This window comes from Ischnura elegans, chromosome 8 (assembly GCF_921293095.1).
Source record: "Ischnura elegans chromosome 8, ioIscEleg1.1, whole genome shotgun sequence".
NCBI classification, from domain to species: Eukaryota; Metazoa; Arthropoda; class Insecta; order Odonata; family Coenagrionidae; genus Ischnura; species Ischnura elegans.
Window position 1 is genome coordinate 81,350,510 of NC_060253.1, and position 17,849 is coordinate 81,368,358.

At 37.4% G+C, this 17,849-nt stretch overlaps 2 protein-coding genes across 5 annotated transcripts in view; one reads left to right on the forward strand and one right to left on the reverse strand.

Moving 5' to 3' along the window:
* Positions 1-17,849, reverse strand: part of LOC124163368 (FMRFamide receptor) — a 682,967-nt gene that overhangs the window by 556,827 nt on the left and 108,291 nt on the right. The gene's annotated exons all lie outside the window — the stretch shown is intronic.
* LOC124164447 lies at positions 9,529-10,143 on the forward strand. Its single transcript, XM_046541772.1, has one exon. It carries the CDS (start codon positions 9,529-9,531, stop codon positions 10,141-10,143), a length of 615 nt encoding a protein of 204 aa, XP_046397728.1.

The following is a 17,849-nucleotide window of genomic DNA, read 5'->3' on the forward strand; positions in this document are numbered from 1 at the left end:
CCATCAGACAAAAGTTAAGAGAATCGAAAAAATTTATGTAAATTATAGAAGGAATTGAAAAATGTTATTGGAATGCTACGCCATCAATGGTTCCCTACTGATCGAACTAAGATACTAATTCTATGATATTGCCGCCCATCTTCAGCACCGCTTAATAAACAGGAAAATTTGATTGAATTTATGGGAGAACAAAATTTTCAGAATGAAACTACATGTATGATATCGAACATATCCCCTTATCTTCAAGAGTTTATTATTTTCAGTCGCCTAACAACAATCATTACGAATGCTACCTCCATGTTAAGAAAAATTCTGGCAAGCTAACTTTCTAATTCACTGACACAAGAGATATCAGTACTTCACAAAAGCACTGAGCATGTCACTTGATTTGAAGTTTAAAAAAAAATAACATATACACATTTTCAGCAACGAATGGAAAAAATTTACTCCTCATAATAGCAGGTAAACTATAAAGAAAGAACTTAATTGTGTTCATCCACTCCATATTTATACAGATAAAAATTAAAAATCACTTTAGAAAGGGCTTCCAAGTTCTCTGCACAAAATAAATAATTTATTTTAAACACGAAAAGTAAAATGTATCCAATTTTGATATCATCGGATGCAAAAGAAATCAGCAATATTTATAAAATCGAGGCAAGCAAGAAACCGATATAACGCTCCTGATAATTGTGACCAGAGCGGTACGAGGGAAAACAAAAGAAAACGACCAGTTGAAATAACAACCGAGAGCAAGAGAGAAACCATTAGGCAAGAAACCGAAACGAAATTCAAAATAAATATCCGTGCAAGAGAGGTTTTAAAGATAACTTCGTGGTAAATGGAAATTGAATTTCCAAATGGGTGGATCTAGAGAGTCCATTACTTGCCAGCAATTGGAAAATTCTATACTTGGAAACCCAGCATAAGCTATGAGGGTCGTACAATAAGTCCTACAAATTGTCTAGAGATTGCTATCTTAGCATCAAAAAGTAACATTTCCCAGGAAATAGCACTCGCGAATAGTCAGCTGTCATAGTTTCAGCTGAATCCATCCCAAGGTTTTTATTTTGTTGTCGACTGAATTAGCCACTCGCACGGGGATCAAACACTTCTTTTAACACATGAAGGAATTTTTTGAAGGTTTAACTCCGCAAGAAATCATATTTATGCTTAATGAAGCCCATGGAAGATCCATGGAATATCTGCACCTACTTAAAACTGTTTACATTTGAATAAATGAATTTAAACGTGGCCGTGTACCCAAAAAAAATTGGACACATTTCCAGACGCCCAGTGTGAGTGCCTATCCCCAAAATGATTGAAAAAATACACGCGATGGTTTTAAGTGATAGACTAAACAAAATGCGTGAGAAACGTGAGACCAGAGACAAAGTGCAAGGCACAATCGCTTTAATCTCGCACGGAAAGTTTGATGAGAAAAAAATCTCGACAAGATGATTTGCCGCGTTTGCTCACAATGGAGAATAAATGCAATGTTGAGTTCAAGTTAATGAGAGAATTTCTGGATTAAGAAAATGAGGGCTAAAATGCAAAATACGCAAAGGGTTAAAGAAAAAAATTCAGGTCGCAGTGAATAAAACCTGCGAGATTTCGACTTTAATTAAGGTCATTCCAAAACCGATTCCTTCAAACTTTCCTGCTACCCACTAGGGATTGTACGATTCACCTCATCAGACATTCTATTAAGAGCGAAGCATGCAACACTAAAAGGCTCTTACTTGGCTTTTACCATTTTCTGAGATTTATTTAGTCTAGAAATAGAAAGGTATTTTCAAATTTCAGTGTCAGTTGCAATAAAAGAGAGCTTTGGTATTAATTGAAGACGCAAAAGGCAATGTTAAAGGTACACACTATACACATACACCAAAATGCATCTCAAAGGGAAGTGTAAGATTAACGGCACCTAAGCTAAGGATTTATAATTTAAATATTTCAATTGAAGTTAAAAATTTTAGTATTATTATCTGGTGACGATATATCGTCGTAGTAAGCTGTAAATGTTATCAATCCAAAAATATAGGCTACATAAAAAAATATGTAATTTGCTATGAAAAATCATTTCACCAAACAGGGACTAACAAATGAACTTGGGAATTAACACCCGTTAAATTTAAAGTTTACTAAATATTTTAATGAGATTACATAAAGGAGAAAATCAAGCTTGCCATTCGCCAGAAAGGCTCGAAGCCACGGATGTTTATTGCAAGTTACTCTACAGGTATATTTCCCTCTCTTTCATTACATAGGTTTAATGCGTCTCAAATTTTTCTACCCACATAATTCCCATAATCTAGTACGAATACTCAAAGATAAAAAATGGTAATAAACCGACTCAAAAAATACATAATTCCCACAATAATTACGAATAATAATAATATAACTTTATTCCACTCATACAAAATTACAGGACAACCTTTAAAAAAGCAGTGGAATATTTATGTACCCCATATGAAATTGTTTTGGGGCTACCATCACCTATTACTTCAACAGAACTGTTAGTATAAATTTATACAAATTTTCTTTCATTCAATTAAGATTTTATTTTATTTTCTTATCGTGTGTGAATTCAATTTTAAGACTTCATTTCTTTTAAATACATGGAGAACCAACACACATGATAACCAATTTTCATTCAGAAACACACAGCAATTATACCCACAAAAATACCTTGACTTAAGAACATTTTATGATACCTTTATTACCAAATATATTTTTTAAGGCTCGCTCGGTAAACAGAGTAAATGCTTGGCACGTATTTTTTGCACTTTCAAAATTATCCAGCTAGTGGATTACGGCCATTTCACGTTTTTTTACTCGGCTGAATTTAGTACCTACCCGCAGCGTTTAAAGGAGAATTTACAAGTATTTCCGCGCTCCTCCGGATTCTGGCGATGGGCAGGACAAAATAAATTCGACACTTCAGTGGCTTGGGAAGCCCGATGGACCCTCGGTTTCATTCCTAATTGCAAAACCGTTAAGAGTGAGTTTTTCTCCGGGGAAAAAGGGCTGCGAGAGCCACGGACCGTCCTTTGCAAGGGCCATTACCCTTAAGTGGGGCCCTCAACGTCCGCCAATGAGGGACAGGGGGAAGTTTAACGTTTTCCACAGTGGGAAGGGTCTTAACAATTCAGCGCAAACCACAGTGGTGGTGAAGCGCGGGCGGATGGATAGTCCATCAGCCTGTTCCCAGGGCAACACGAAATAATTACTGGTATCGTCTCCACACGGGAGAGGAGGATGTTTGTACCTGGATTCACTCTAATATACAATCGATAGCATCCCCAGTTACCCAGGACGGAATCTTTTACAGCTCTCCGGGAAAATGAACAGTTCGTATGCTATGCAACTATTGCTACATGATCGCCATGAATCAGAGTTCAATGCGAGTGTATTTGGAGCAACTTCATCGAAATTTTTATCATCATAATAAAATTTTCTTAGTGACTAGAATAAAAACATATGCGTAGAATACTAGTAGTAAAACAATATATACTAGTGTCCAAGTTAAGCATAAGTTACGAATTAGCAGGGAAACAGGAAATTGACCGCAAATCGTACGATGTGTGCAGTGTGCATCCATCAACCCTACATGTTCGCTCTGTATAGGAAAAAAGTATTCCCTGCTTTTACTATAGGTATAACCGCAAGTTAACCACGGCCAGTGCCAGCGCCCCATATTCCCTCAGACATGTTTAACCTGTTATAGTGTGCGGAGTGTAGCCTCGTGGTGAAGGTGATAACATAATGGCACTTCGACACCATGGACCCCGTTTAGCAGGATAGAATACTCGGGCGCCTGAAAGCAGACCAGACACAAACCAATGTTGCATTATCCTTGAAAGAGCCACGAAGTGTCATTTCCAGGCTTATGAGACGATTTCGAGACGCAAGAGATGTTAGTCGTAGGCAAGTGCCCGGTCAACCAACAGTAACCATCCCACATCAGGACCGACATCTGACCTTGACCGCCCGACGGAATCGGAGAGCACCTGCAAGACAATTGTCGGCAGAGCTTGTAGCCGCGGCAGGGGTTACCGTTTACTGGAAAACTGTGTACCGGAGACTCAGGACAGAAGGTCTGTTTGCCAGAATTGCAGCGGAGTGTATCCCGATCACTCCGCCTGTTTACTGTGGAGCCGTCAACGTCGAAACTGAACCATGAATGAATGGAGGCATGTGCGCCTCAGAGATGAATCCCGCTTCAGTTTTCAGAACGATTGTTCTCGTAAATTAATGTGGATAGAACCGGGTAGCCGATACAACCACAGGAACATTGTGTAACGCGACCAATATGGTGGTGATGGTGTCATGGTATGGGGCGGCATCATGTTGAATGACTGTAGGGAGCTGAACATCTTAATGGGTGATTCGAGGAGCACTGTTAACGCCCGGAGATTCAGGAATGAAGCACTGATACCACATATTCGGCACTCCAGAGTTCTTCTTAATGGACGAATATGCCCGACCACACCGTGCTGCTCTGGTGGATTCATTTCTGGCAGGAGAAGACATTCATCGCACGGACTGGCCAACGAGGTCTGTGCATCTGAATCCCATATAATATGCCTTGGATACAAAGGGGAGGTGACTTTCATCACGTCAGCCTCCACCAAAGACCCTCCAACAACTTCGTATAACCCTTTCGGAGGAATGAAATCGACACAAGAGCTCTTAGACCATCTGATAGAAAACCTACCACGTTGCAGTAAGCATGTGTGGTCCTTAGAAATTAGCATGCACCCTATTAACAGCATATTTCGTTGTGGAAGACATTGCCAAGTTATGTAAGTTGTTGTGAAAACAAGTACCTTTGTTGTCAGAACTTTTCTGAAAGTGTTTTGGACAATTTATGCGACATATGGCAGGTGATTCAGCTTCGTTAGTTTAGAAATCAATCTGACATTCCTATCAGGCGGTATGGCCTCGTTCAGTAACTATACTTAACTTTTAGACACTAGTGTGTAATGGAAAACACATATGTAATAAGCCTTGCGCACCCCAGAGAATGAAAAAACGATCTTGTAAATTTATGCTGTACGCAAACGTAGCATCTGTCCAGTGGCTAATTTTTCTGAGCGTCGCCTATAATTACCTTCGGCATTTCTGTTAAAAAGGTTAGGTGACTGCTTTTTTACAGGTTTGACATTGCCCATTATCATTCTTCGTTTACGAAACTTACAAGCAATGTATGCAGATTTTTGTTGAACAAGAAAGTTTTGTTGATAATTTGCTCAATAAAATACCGTAAATCGATCTCTTAAAAGTTGGCCCAAAAGCTTAAAGAGTAAGACAATGGAAATTGCACAAGTGATCACAAAATCCCACAAAAACTATATTTAATGACGTTATACTTTAAGTAAAATAATTGTATTTGCAGAGAAAAAATATCCTAGAATCATACAATCGTATTATTAGGCCTAGGTAGGCCTAAAATAGAATCAGAAACGGAAAACTCGTGATAGCTTTACTTTTTTTATAATTCGTTTCGGAGTAGAAAAGAAAGGAAATTTATGTCAATAAGGAAATATAATAGGGCTTACTAAGATGCCAATACTAAATCGTCTGGTAGACCCTATTTCACCATATAATTGCCCAGCACTGGTATTAGTCTTTTGAATGCTTGAGAATCACAAGAAAGCGTCTATTTCTCTGTAAACGAGCGCTAACAAATAAACGCAAGGCGAGCGCCCGTGAGAGAATCTCGCTCGTAGAAAAGATCTGTTCTTGACTCTAAGATCTTATTTCAGGAAATAGTCCGCATGTGCAAACACTTTAACGATCACAAAATGAATAAAAGGATACAAAACGTGTGTACCAGATTTTCAATTAAAAAACTAACAGGCCTGAGTGAAATCATTCCAAGATAAGAATATTAATAAGTAACAAACTATAAAAGAAAACCTTGAAGAGCAAATTTTCCATACAAGATGTACAGCATTGCATCTAATAAATAAACTCTAGAAGAAATGGGAATATGTAGGCGGATACAATGAGAATAAGCCTTTAATTTTGAAGTGAAAACTTCTTTAGCGGTGTTAAGCACTTTTACGGGATGGGGAAAAAGCATAGAATTCGCGTGAGCGTCACCGACCCGACACCGCGATCGCTACAGCGAGATATACATACGTATAGTGTGTATAGTGTATACAATGGTATAGGTTTTGTCACCGCTATACTTTTACATACTGAATACTGGCATCTGTCTGCTTCTAGTTCTATACTGCACATATGTACTTTTTCTATACAGTGCGTATTATTTTGTAGACTGTTAATAGAGATTAATATACTTATACACTTTGTTAATATATTGTTAATATATAGTCTGTCAAAGTCTTTTTGTTTAAAAAATATTAAAATGGAAAATAAAAATCTATAGTGTATATTGTATAAGTTCATTAAATATAAAGAGCTCGTGCATGAACGTGCAGAAGAGTGTACACGCTATAAAAATACAGGTCAGTGCAATTTAAGGCAGTTTCTTTTATGTACATAGTGAACAATTATAGGTTTAAAGCATATTAAATAAAAGAAATAAAAGCACATTATATTTTAATATATAAATGATGTTACTTTCTATTCATACACATCGTATTTTTAATATATATTTAATAATAAACAGTTTGCTGAAAAGAATAATTTCAATTTTTGTTGAAAAATGAGTATTACTGGAAAAATTAGTTCTTTAATAATATTAAATCTATATAAAAAATAAATGGATAATAATTATTTCAGTTTTCACTTCTGTCGGCCAGTCCCACGACTGCCCCGTTTTTTTATTCTAGCTAAAAGCATGTTTATAAATATTCCCGCATAAAATCAGCAGCGGGGAGGAGGAAGTCCAAAAAAGTGAGATGAATTAATTAAATTCCTCAAGCGGATATCTGAAAAAACATAAGCGATCAACTTTCTCAAAACAAATAAAGGGTCTCTAAATAAATACCCCTGGTGAAAGGATATATAATAACTTTTCATTGCATAAAAAGGTACATATATATGTATTCGTTTAAATAACCATGTGTCTTTGGTACACTTCAACTATAACCAGAAAGCTGACGATATCAACAATAGAAATCAAACGGACACGCTTTTTCAACGATTCGTGTACACAACTCAAAAATTCACCTGACATACCGTTAATATACGTATAGCTAAATACCAAGAAATTTATAAAACCTCCACTCTAACATGCCTATGGACTACTAATTAGAACAAATGTTTCACATGCTTTGACCAAACGTAATATGTACCTGCTACTGTGTTCATTTTTTCTCTCCTTAGGGTAAAAATTTAGTCAATAATATTCGATTCCACAGAGAATCAAGGGCTTCACGAGAATTGCTAATATCTAATGGCAGGTGTTGCTCGGGCTATTCTGCAGCGAAAATAATATGAATTTGTTTAATTATTTTTGGCATCCTGTATCTGTATCATTTTATTTATAACCATTTTTTTCTGAAAAAAAATTCATTTTACCTTTAGGAATTTTGCACCTCAAATGTTGTGCCAGCACCATAGTTATTTTCTATAACACTTCACCAACACGCAAACGACACCAAGTACCTCACCCAAAGCTTAAGAATATAATTATTCACCTGAACTTCTAGTGCCGAAAATTGAAAAATAAATAAATTATTACTGCTATTAGTCACATAGTTAGAAGTAATATGCTGGGTTAGAGAATTTGTCAATGCGCTTGCAGCACAAATTCTTCAGTAGCCAAGCCTTAAGTTACATATTCCAATTCCAATCCTTCATTTCTTTCTTATTTCTATTTATTACACGCAGTAACTGAAAAGTTTTATCTTATTTTTATTTAATAATTTAATATATCTGGCAAAGCAGCCATTCCTCTCTCAAGAGATACTGAAAGATCATCCGTGTTAAGGATTAGTTCAATAGATAGGAAAATGTTCACAATCGGTTACTAGTGCTTCAAAAATGACTTATCTTCATCCAAGTATTGGTAAAATAGGTACCACAGATGCGTGGCCCGTTTAAACGTCCTATCTTCCCAATTAACCGGATAAAACTGATATTAATTACTCTATTGGGTTCTGCTCTTGAAGATTTGTTCGAATTAAGTGGTTGTCCAAGATATTCGGTGGCCTAAATAGTCTGAATCCGCTATGTTACATTGTCCTATCGCTCCTCAACGCTTCCTCCGATCCCTTAATTTTGTTCCCAAAAAAATTACTCTTTGCAGAATATGTCTTTCATACAATACGAAGACCCCATTTTTTTCAATTTCCTTTCACCCTTCTTTTTAAAACATTCTTTGTACAAAACTTTGAATCTTCATTAATTTTCAACGTCAATGCCCATGATTTCTTTCTATCGTGCCGCTCCGAATTAAAGATCTCATCACTGAATATCATAACAATCGTCTAAAACGATCCTATAATTAACTCATTTCCCTCTGTCTTAGTACGGTAATTTTTGACGTCATTTACCCTCATCAACAGATTCATTCCAACTGTCTTTCGAATCTTATGTCCACGGTCGACAATCAGCTGATTCCTGATGTATTATATGACAAATGATCGAAATATTCTAGTTACAAAAAATGAAAAAGAAAAATAGCTGATAGCTGAAAATGTTATGAACGTTAATATGATGAAATCGAAGAGTATTATTTTGCCTAAAATATTCAAATTTAGGATATGCCTAATCGATAAAAAGTAGGTAGCTACCAAGATAACGAGGGAGGTCTTATCGATGGAGTTTGGGCCACGGGCCGTAAAATTACGAGAACCTGTAATTATTCCTCCCAATTAACTCATCCCGTTCGGCGTAGTGCTTTTAATAATTGAGCTTCCAATGTAAGAAAAGGCTCCCGCAGCTGATACAAACACTTTAAATCGATCATTAACCATTTTTTGGGCCCGAAATCAGATGGACATGAATTTTTCACTTATTCTCGAGCCCCAGTGCACAATCCGGACAAAATAAATGTAAAAGCAAGCAAAGACTTATATGGATAGAAAAATATTTATTGCTCAGGAAAAATCCATAAGAATAAAAATAATAAAAATGCCGATTTTAAGCTCATTATGAAGTAGTTAAAAAATTCTCAAGGGGAAGAGAAATCAGGCGAGAGGTACATCACGTCTCGCCACAGGATGATGCAGAATTCTTCGTGTTAGATGTCAGAAAAGCGCACGCAGGCACTCAGTATATGACCGACCGAAGGCACGCCCCGATAACACCAGGAAGACATAAAACGGGAGGAGGTCTCTATGGAGGGAAAGTGACACCTGCCTCCGTTGTGCACTATCTGAGTGGCATTCTGCGACGGAAATACAAATGGGAGTCACCTAAAACATGTGCACAACACTATGATAACAGCAAGAGGCGTGCGAATCGAAGTCATAGCCGTCGTCGCTTTGAAAATCTCAATCCGTAATTTGCGGGCTTCGATTGCGGCAGGGTAGAGTTCTCGCCCAGCAAATCGAAGATCGCGGGTTCGAGTCCCGCCTGATTAGGTGGCTCCTATCCAGTACAAGGATGTTGGTGAGCGTTCATATGGAACAGGTTGATAATTTCAAATTCCTGGGGACACAAATTACTTGTGATCGAAGACCAGACTATGAACTGAGACACACAGTCAATAAAGCAAACCAGGTATATCATCAATTAAGCAGATCAATTGTAGGCAAGAGTGAAATATCGGAGAAGGCAAAGATGAGGGTGTACAAAACTATTTTCCAGCCAGTACTGATGTATGGAACGGAGAGCCTTACCCTACTAGATAAACACAGGAGTAGATTCCAAAGCTGCGAGATGCGATATCTCAGACGTGCAGCAGGACGCACTAGGAGAGATCGAGTGCGAAATACAACCATCAGAGCCCAATTCCAGCAAGTCTCAATCACAGAAGAAATGGAAAGGAAAGCACTAGGATGGTATGGACATGTGGTTAGGATGAAGGAGGATAGGAAGCCAAGAGACGTGATGGAAGCAAGACCGGAGGGAAGGCGAAGAAGAGGACGGCCAAGGCTGGAGTGGGAAGGCTATGTGGAGAGACTGGCAGCCCAGCGCGGGCTGAGTATAAACGATAAGAAACGGCTCGCTCAGAATAGGAGGGAGTTTAGAAAGTGGCTGGTGGAACCCGACGCCTAACAGCAAAAGGGAATTAGAGAAAGAAGAAGAAGAAGTAGAAGGCCAAACTTGAGCTGTTTTCGAGGCAACTGGATAATAAATAAATCAATTGTCTGCGGAACGCCTCCGATCACACAAGGGAATAATATTAGTAAGGAATAAAGAGGTAACCAATTGGACTTGAGGGACAGAGGGATAAAACGATTGTTTTTCGCAGAAATGTCGGTGGTACGATTAAACTCAAATATTTTTGAATACCTATTATGGAATAGTAAATATTGTTGCCAATGGCAGCAATAGCAAAGCAGCCCGCTGGAGCCTAACGAGTTTCCTAATTTCCAACCATACTCACTGTTTTCGTCTCAGATACGTTTCACGAACAACGAAATAAACGCAATTTTTGCGAAAATCTCAAAATAAAACCTTGTAAATTTGTTTTGACTTTCAATCATATGTGATACATTGATTGCACTGTGACATAACATGTGGCTTCCTTTTCCATATTTACTAAAACTTAACATTAGATCAATTTCTATAGGTTTATGAAGGGGATTACTGCGCTGAAAAAAGGTTACTGATTCTATTTCGAGCATAAACGCCACAAGGACAAAAATGCTTATAAAATGGCAACATAGGACCATAACCATGATAAAAATCAAATGATAGCACCTTAACCTTCCACGATGCTATAATCGATTCAATTAATTCTATGATTAGAGTCGAAATTAGAGTCACTCTTAATTAAATGATTGGAGCTTGAAGTGAGCAATTGAATTTTATTTTTTACTTTAAGACACACACTTTTAGGTTTAATTTTTAGAATGCAATATGGCGCAACTTTATGCCTTGTAAAATAGGGAAATCTTGATTTTTTTTGAGCCTCTGCTAAAGTGCAATGATGGTAAACTAGAGAAATACATGCATTCGACCTCAATCCGAATTTACTTACGTTTCATCTTTTTCAAGCACTCATTTACAATTCATTGCTCACTTGATGTTTTTAGCCTTTGAGGCAGTAACAAAGTTTAACGCATTGAAGTTAAGGTTTAGAACGTGGTAACAAAACCTATAAAGATGGCCTCACATACTGATCACCACACTGTATACCAGCGAGAAGAAATCTCCATGAAGATACAAGACGATTTGCAAAAAATTCAAATATTGCTAGATGATAAAAATAATGCACCGCAATCCATCGTGTGGCGTTCATAGAAACCAAAACAGAACATTTTCATCGCATTTATACATACACAAAATCTCATTCTATCGTAATGTTATAAATATTGCATAAAGTACGTGCGCAATACAATCTGTCTATCTGAAGGAGGCACCATCTTAAAAAGGCTGCCCCAATAAAGTACGTATAAAAGTATTGTCAAAAAAACGATGAAAAAGACTTCACAGAGCCTCGCCATGAAAGGGATTAATATACAGTGCACCCGCAATACGTGTGAAGCAATGAGGAAAACAGGTCAAGTTTGATGAGAGGAAACGTATGGAGGGAAGGAAAGGGACGACCTCGTCTGGGAACAGAAGCGAGACTGGCTCAAGAAAAATTCTTTCCGCGATGGGAAGCATTAAAAATAAGTGTCCATCGTTCCAAACGATATCCACGAAGCGCGGTCTTTGTTAGTCTCGCGGTCCCGGGTTAAAACCATTAAAGGGATTACTGACACGCGGGTATCCTGCCGAGTTCCGCCTAAGCACGGAGATTGAAGTTCCCCTTGCAAGCGTTTCCTGCCAACTTCCGACTCCGCCTCTTCTTTCTTTTAAATAAAAACGTTTTAGCAACTTCGCTCTCGCAACACTGCGTTTTAAAGTTTCGGGATTCTTCTAATGACGGCCCGGAATCACGCTACGCTAGTGGACTAGACCTGATAAGTTACCCGAATTCAACAGGATCAAATTGGAAGGAAAAATCTTGGGGTGGAAGATGCCCAAAAATAGGATAAATGTAGCAAAGCTGTGCGAATTGAGAAGGAAACTGAGGGGAAGTAACGCATGGGTAGATATAAGGTTGCAAATAAGAAATCCAAGTTAAAGAGAAATAATAGGTCATCGCTACATAATCAAATGGTGCTCAAAAGAACCGACTTGTAAGAAGCAGCGGTTCACAAAGTGGAAGTCTCTCGTCTTCATCACATTTATAACGAAGAATAATTTCCATTAATTTGTAATATATGTTTCCATTATGTAGTAAACATTTTCAATAATAGTATATTGCAACAAATAACAAATAAAAATTATAATTAATCATATCATTAAAAATTATAAGTAATAGTATATACATCAACTCTATAAAGCCATTTTAAATAATTAAGTAGCTACTTATGAACCCAAGAATGCTAATATAACTAAGCACAATGTTGGCAAACATTGATTAACTACAACAAGGGTTGCCAAGAACACCTAAAATTAATTTAAAAATGGCAAATAATATACTCTCACATCAAACACCGTAAGAGGCTTTGGTACTGCGGAGTGGGGTGGGGTGATGGAGTTGGACGAGGGATTCAAACGGTTGAAAGTTGGAAAGCAGGGTCACGAGAAGGGAAAAGAGGTCGTGTGAAATACAGGGGTTTGGGGAATATGTGTGCATCCTAGCCGCTTCCCGCCACACCTCCTACTTCATAGCCCACAGGAAGATACAGCTGCAGGGTCGTGGTTTTTGGAAGCCGAAAGCTCTCCCGGTTCCAAAAGCAGACTTGAGAAGCGATGGAGTTGGGTGCGGGCATCATTCGTTCCTGCCGCCAAGTTCCACCAACACAACTTCCTCCGCTAAATTACTTTTAAAGAGGCTCACGAAGAGCGTGAAGCGTTCAAACTGTTAAATGGGTTGATTAAAATTTTAAACGGATGAGCTTTAAAAACCGCGAGAAATGAGGAATTTAGACCATTATAAGTCCAAACTTGGATGTTTTCGGCAGAAATTTTCGGAGCTCTTTCGTTTTTTTAAGAGCTTTGCGTGGATTAAGAGTGGTAACACTAAAATGATATTTTCATAGATGGACGCCTCCACTCTCACGATCAAATTATCTTTCTTTTGTACGCCAAACGTTTTTTGTTCAAATTCTTTTTATTTTCTTAAAGATAAGACTTTCTTTTTTGCCTCCCTACTTTGATCAGCCCTCCCTTATTTTATTCTCCTCAACAATCATCTTCTCCTTCCATCAACAACTCCCTAACAGCATTAAATATCAGTATTCATAAAACAACGCCAGGATTTAAATATCAATGGTTACACTTTCTTTAGACACACATGCCCATCTTCATCATATCCATTAGCCAGGTTCTCTTCCTTCCCACCCTTTCCTTTACCAAACAACGTTCCTGTTATCCCTCTATCACGGTCTTCAGCATCCCGTCACCTCTCGATACACGACCATTATAACCTCCTACCTCGTATTACCTCACATAGGAACTTTATCTCCTCACACATCCCCGACTCTTGTTTCTCATCCTCTGCATTAAACTATTCTTCCGGTCCCCACGTTTTATGTATTTACGTCTCTGCCGTATATAAACACACACACTATGTGCACATTGACCCCAACTCTTCCCGCATTCTCCAGATTCACGTTTCTCAAACCTATTACGAAGTGCATAAATTATTCACAAAGCTGCGATGGATTACGCATGAATGAGCGGTATACTTCGATGGTATCGTCTCACTTTCAACAATAATGATACTTAATGTTCACATCTGCGTTGGATTTGATTATTTCAAGTACCTTGTGAATTTGAATTCATTTAATATTAAATAACTGCTAACTATTGAAAATAGCTATTATCAGCTTTGATGGTAGCCTCTCATAAACGTACTGCAGTAGTATAAAATTGAAATTTGAGGAATGAATCTTAAAAAGCTTATGGAAAATTTTGGGTTAACATTGAGATTTAGGAGGTTATGACGAAAAAACTTATTATGAAAAAAGATATTATTTCATTTCTGCCAAACGCGAGAGGCAACAACATTCTTTTCTTCTATTTCGGGATATTCTGCGCTAAACAGACGCTAACCGTTGGAGGAAAGGTTTTCAATCTAAGGCGAGCAAAGTTTTCATAGGCAAAACTAAGACACCTGTTCGAACAATGAAAAAAGTGAGAGATGGACTAAAGATTAGCGAGTTATCCTGATAACATTTAATCATGATTATGAAAACAAAATTCGCGATATTCAAGGGAGTTTTAATTATCGAAACTTAAAAAAATCTAAAAAAAAAACTATCGATAGGTGTCGACCTCATTAGTGGAACTTGGGATAATGTGAGACTTATGTTCACACGTTAATGATCGGAAGAGACAAGTGATAAATACCGATGGAGATTATGGATTACTTTGATTAAATATCACTAAGTTCATTATTGCAATCAAGATCTAATTCTCTCAGAAATTCCGCTATTTGGTATGCTAATGAAAATCACAAATAAACGTCAGTACCTAAGTACCTTTATAAGGATGCAAAATCTTCATAAGCTATCATACATGGATGGAGGACAACAGCTGACATCTCACCCTCACCAAAAATGGCCTTTCAGGTTTATGATTTGACGAAAATCAAATTAACATAAATATTTTTAAGGCTTTGCGACCCAACTAAAGGAGATATACGGATGCTTTGGAGTCCGGATTTACTGAGGAATAATATCTGTTTTGAATTTCGGTTGTATCTCTCACAGAGAGATTGTTTTCGAAAGATGAATATGACTGCGGCGATGGCCTTGCCTTCATAGAAAAATCTGAAATTAGCTTATAAGCCTATAATAACCTTCCATCGATCTTTGACCAAAAAAAATCTGAAACTAATGCAGGAAAAATCTTTGAAGATAAGAATTCTTTCCATATCTCGAAATTTAAATTTCATCTTGATTCACCGGAGAAGAGACACCTAAAAATGTTATGACGCTGAATATATATTTTATGATTTACTATTAAAAGGGTATGATTTTATTTATAGCCAATAATTAACAATAGCATTTATTGATACTTTTGCAACGATGCAGCAGATACGCCAGCATATCCTTACTGTAAAAACGGCACAAGAACACGATTTTTGAGGAAATTTCTATACAAAACATCATTTGAGAACTATAAAAAGAAAAATAATTGAATTATTTAAATCCTGGAAGTTTATTCGGGAATTCCACCGGGTCAGTTTCTCCAACTCCATTTCGGCCGACGTTTCAATGATCGAGTTGTCCATCGTCATCAGGGCATGATGAAAGAAACGTAGGCCGAGATGGAGTTGGAAAACCTGACCTGGTGGAATACCCGAATAACCCTCCACGATTCGATACGCAGGTAAAGCCTGCGAATTATTTAAACTTTATATTTTAATTTGCGTACCTGGCGTTGTGTCCAATGAAATGAAAAATGTAATGTAGCTACAAATTTAAAAAAATTACGTTAAACTAAAAACCCCATAAAGCTCTTTCCACCATCGTTTTAGGAGATGTTTAATCATAAAATTTAGTATCACCTCTCCATTAGTCATCTGGAAGAGCGTTTGATTGAAAATTTGAAGATTTACCATGGCTGAACTGAAATGAGAAGGTATTATGACTCACTTCGTTGAGTTTTGCTCTAGGAGCGTTTTCGCTATTGCTCAGAACCCATGGTTGACCTTTATTTTCCGTGAAGGAAACGAATTCTTATCCACCTACGTTCATCAATGTACTTCATTTCTTGTATCGTGTCTTACTGACCATAAAATAATGCGTTTCTAAATATCGGAAATTTATCCCACTAATATTTCCCATTGCAAAAGAGAATTAGGGAGCAATCTGATCCCATATGAAAAAGGCACTATTCATGCTGAAACAATCATTAAATTCATATTGCCTGAGATAATTTGAGAATATAGCTAATCCTGCAGAGGAAGAGTGAAATATGTCCACAGAGAGGAGGAAACCAACAAACTAGTCCATAAGGTTGACTTTCATTTTTATGGATAGAATTTGAAAACCTCTTGTGATAGCCCTAATAATTACATTTTATTTAATGAATTCTTCTTGGGTTCTAAGCCAGGTTAATTTTTTCGTATAAGCCGACGTTTCGAGACGTTTCTTCTTCGTTTGGCAAGTCGTCTCTCGAAACGTCGGCTTATACGAGAGAATTAACCTGGCTGATAACCCGTGAGGAATTCATTAATAGTATTCGCCAGGAAAAAGTAAAATCGTTTACATTTCATTTCTTTGGGCCATAATCACGAAATTTTTCCAAGTTAAGAATCCCTATTGAAAAGATGTTATTAACTGATAATTATATAGCTAATGAATGATATGAAAAACCATGTTTTCTACTGAAGTCTGGCTAGCAATTATTTCAGATGAACTTCGATGGGCGGGATGAGAACATGTTTAAAATTTTAAAAATCTACATTTTTCATCAATATTACTTACAAGAAGCTATAGCATTTTAATACATATAAATGGATGCTAAGGCATTTCTGAAAGAGTTTTAGTTACTACTCATTCCAAAGGCGACTTGATATAAAAATATGGTCGTCTAATCAACAATCGTATTCAGAAAGATAAGGTGTAGACATTTGCAAAAATAGTGCAATGGCTTTTGCGGAAAAAGTGTTAAGTTTTGGACTTAGTATGAGTAAGCAACTGGTATTCCATCGCATACTATGGGTGAAGTGTAGAAAGAGTTAAGTTTTGGTTCTTAGGTGAATTCCAGAGACGCGAGGGTCTCAATTTCCCGGAATATGTATGCATCCCGAACGTATTCGGGATGGGTAAATAAAATGATAAATACCCCACGGTAAAAGTCCGGCAATTGGCAATTTCGAAACTTTTCACTCGGCATCTGGGGTCTGGGCTTTTTTTTGGGGGGGAGGGGAAGGGCAGGAAGAGAGCTCTTTTGGTGTGAGCTAATAGAAAAAAAAAAGAAATAGACCGCCTTATTCACACAAGTTTGGGATGAGTGAATATTTAAACGAAGTCTCCGCGCTGGGGCAGCGGGTGAAAACTTTATTTTTTTATCCCAAAAGGGACGAAGGTTTGAGGAGTTGAAGGAGATTTTCGAAACTCGAGGTTCCACTTGAGGATAACGTTACACGGCCGCCATTTCAAAGGACTTTCCGAAAAGACTATTTGAGGAGCACTGGCGAGGAGAGGAAGAGAGGGTAAATGAAATTGCACGGCGCCATGAAATGATGGGAAGGCTTTAAGCGTTGCCTTTTCTCCGGCTCCGAGTGCCATCTTTGAACGAGGCAGGTACTTTCGGGGAACGACTATGAAATCATTCGAGAGTGATTATAATTTTCACTCGTGGAGGCATCATCATTATCGTGACCTCTTTTTTATCAAAAAATGGATGAAGTTGTAACCATGAAGAGATCAACGAAAGAACAGCGAAAGGAAGAACTATCATAAAGTCTCTCAATTCTACTTAATGGGACCAACGTATTGGCAGAAAAACGAAAGTCAGAATGTATAAAACAGTGGAAAAAAGTGTTATTGCATATGGAACACAGGTTTCGGGCATAAAGGAAAAAATAGAAGTAGGTTATTGACAAGTGAGAGAGATAACATGATAATGATTTGCTTAAAAGTAGACTTGATAAGGCTAGAAATTATTCAATAATGGAGATTATAAAAACAAAGCATTCTTTTATTTATATCAATAAGCATTCCCATCAGAAATGATTATCCGAAAACTGTATTAGTACCACCTTTTAACTTCTTTCATCATTATGATAATCTCATAAAAATGAACAA